Source organism: Sitodiplosis mosellana, unplaced genomic scaffold (assembly GCF_009176505.1).
Source record: "Sitodiplosis mosellana isolate CC-2019 unplaced genomic scaffold, AAFC_SMos_1.0 Smas_scaffold_2372, whole genome shotgun sequence".
NCBI classification, from domain to species: Eukaryota; Metazoa; Arthropoda; class Insecta; order Diptera; family Cecidomyiidae; genus Sitodiplosis; species Sitodiplosis mosellana.
In genome coordinates, this window is record NW_022597614.1 from 1 (window position 1) to 2,570 (window position 2,570).

The 2,570-nt window shown below is 42.3% G+C and overlaps 1 protein-coding gene across 1 annotated transcript; it reads right to left on the minus strand.

Moving 5' to 3' along the window:
- Nucleotides 1-154: 154 nt before the first annotated feature.
- On the minus strand, nt 155-2,564 carry LOC129571409 (uncharacterized). Its single transcript, XM_055451209.1, has 3 exons — nt 1,461-2,564; nt 587-1,358; nt 155-517 (listed from the first exon to the last, which is right to left on the minus strand). The coding sequence occupies exons 1-3, from the start codon at nt 2,070-2,072 to the stop codon at nt 354-356; spliced, it is 1,548 nt and encodes a 515-aa protein (XP_055307184.1). The 5' UTR covers nt 2,073-2,564; the 3' UTR covers nt 155-353.
- Nucleotides 2,565-2,570: the final 6 nt, after the last annotated feature.

Here is a 2,570-nt window from a genome sequence, read left to right on the forward strand (position 1 = left end):
TCAATAATTTTTTAACTTTTTGTATATTGATTTTCGTAAAAATGATAGATGCTGATACACTAGGGTGTTCAGCTAATCTGAAAAAGAAGAATGAATAGCATAAATTTAAAGAGAAGCCAATTTTATGTCAACTGGTAGCATTAATAGAGCGTTATACAACACTTCCAGAAGAAAAAAAAAACTCTTTGCAAAATCGAATAATGCTTACCTAAACGACCCACTAGAGTACTCCTGCGCAGTTAACATCAACCAGATGGGGAGTCAACTTGCTTCAACGCAACTATCCCACATGATCGGGATAGCCTTTAATAACTAATGTTACATTTGTTTTTTTTTTGTTTGCAATGTGCTGATTAGACAGCATGATCAGCTGGCTGCTGGTCGTACTCGAACATTTCTACATCATTATCCACGATGGCGGCAGCAGCAGCGGCAACAGCAGCGGCTGCTTCAGCAGCTTCGCGCCAATACCTATTGATCGCCTCTGGTATCGGAAGTCCCAGTAATGTCCATAGTCCTGAACAATTAAACAAATGAACCTTCTTAAAAAATCATTCAATCGAAATTGTGCGTCAATTAGCCTTACCTTTCAGTAGAATGTTCTTAGCAGCCACGACGTCACGATGCCAAATCACAGAGCATTCGAGGTTTAATCGCCAGTTTTTGTAGTAACATTTTACTTTTGGGAATAAACGCTCGTCTCCTACCAATGCTTCTTCGTTCATGGCGCGTTGCAACTGTCGGTAGATCGATAGATCCGTTTTGCCCAACTTTGACACAATTTTCGTTGGCAGCAATGTTCTGGCGTCGGGTACGCATCGGCATTTCTTGAATCTGGCCGCTTTGTTCTGGTTTTGGAATCGATTCATACATCTTGCGTCGGTTTGAGATGTTCCCCATTCGTCCACCAATTGTATGAAACAATCTCGGCGCTTCTTTATTGACCTCAAAGTCAAACGAACCCCTGGGCAGCGCACGTGCTTCTTGATACTTATTGGGCTATCAGGTGGTATTTCGCCATCAGCACCAAAAAAGAACAGAGTCGGTTTCTTATCGGTCACCTTATTCACCCATTCGTCGACAACACTACTGCTCTTGATGTGTTTGTCCAAGGCGAGTCGAGTGTATTTGGCAGTTGAGTAAGCGCAGATTCCATGCTTCATCATCTTGACTCGGTGTTTGATATAGTTCAGCCACATTGACCCTTTTGGCGACGGCATCACTGGATACAGCTCACGATTTTCTCTGTCTGCGCGCTCCATTTCGACGAAATGTTTGGTCCATCGCTTTGCTTTGGCATTTCGCACCTTTTGATCTGTTTGCCAGTGGAATTGCTTGCTCGACATTACAAAGTTGGTCTGAAAAAATAAATAGAAAAAAAGGTATAGTTATTGAGTTTTGGCACTTAAGCATTTTCTATTAAAATACACACAACTTATTCAAATGTATACAAAACTTACTTCTTTGCCAGTTTCAATGTCGTGTGTTGTTGTGGTATTCCAACTTCGCACACCTGTATCAACGCCCGAAAAATTTTTGATTGTGCCATCCTCAATCTTCTGAATGATGCGAGATTTTTGGTCGATTTCTTTGTTGGCTGTCTTCTTTTTGGCCGAGTACTGGAGAGACACAGAGATTCCATCGGTGTTTATGGAATAGTCAAACTGCTTTTTGGCACGCACGAATCGTCGAATTTTTCGCATGTAAAAATACTGATTCCACCAATAATCTCTGTCCCGATTGAAATCCTTTTGTTGAATCGTTTTCGTGCTTGTTGTTCCTTTTTTATTCTCGATTTCCACTTTCGGTAGCAATTTTTGCGAAGACAACACCTGGTGCATGGATGAACAATCGATTCTGAAGTGCGTACGCCGGAAATCACACATCGGCACCACTACTAAATTTCGAATCAATGGCCGAAAATCTGGGTTGTCGAGCATTTGGCTGCGCTTGCGTTTCCATTTTCCTTTTGTCTTTTTTCGCTTTCTTTTCTTGCGTTTGGGTCGGCGCTGATGTGGCCACTCCGAATTGTACTCTTCTATCTCGCGCTGCATGGATAGGTACATTGGCATGGCCTTATACCAATGTTTTGGGTCAGTTGTAAGGTCATGCAGATCGATTTCTGGGAACACATTGCAATCTCTCACGATATCATACAACACCTCACACCGTACAAGTTTGTTTGGATCGCGACTTGGCACTTTGATATCTTTTTGTTTGATGATCAGATTCACAACACTTGCGATGTCACTTGGCAAAATTTTCTCTGCATCATCTCCTACGTCTGAGTTCCATTGGAAAACCTTCAGTTTCAAGTACTGGGTGATGTGTTTGTTAGCATGCGTTTCAAGATTGGTGACGACGTTATCTGTGTACTGATTGGTCAAATGCTTAAGGCCATTGCAGAAATCTTTGTTGTTGGGCCAATCGATACGATGATAGTCGTCAAGACCTTCGACAATTGCCTTGAATTCAGGATCGATACGTGGCAGCTCTGCTCGTGGTCCTCGTGGCTTTTCTCCTCTTGGTTTATACCTTGACTTCGGTTTTGGTGGCTGATTGTTGTGCCA

What these genes read in the sequence shown, in the direction of transcription:
- LOC129571409 (XM_055451209.1), bottom strand. Translation starts at nt 2,072, where the DNA reads ATGCCAATGTACCTATCCATGCAGCGCGAGATAGAAGAGTACAATTCG. An exon ending in ACATTGAAACTGGCAAAGAA is followed by an intron (nt 1,359 to 1,460) that starts GTAAGTTTTGTA and finishes TTATTTTTTCAG; the next exon opens with ACCAACTTTGTAATGTCGAG. An exon ending in TAAGAACATTCTACTGAAAG is followed by an intron (nt 518 to 586) that starts GTAAGGCTAATT and finishes TTAATTGTTCAG; the next exon opens with GACTATGGACATTACTGGGA.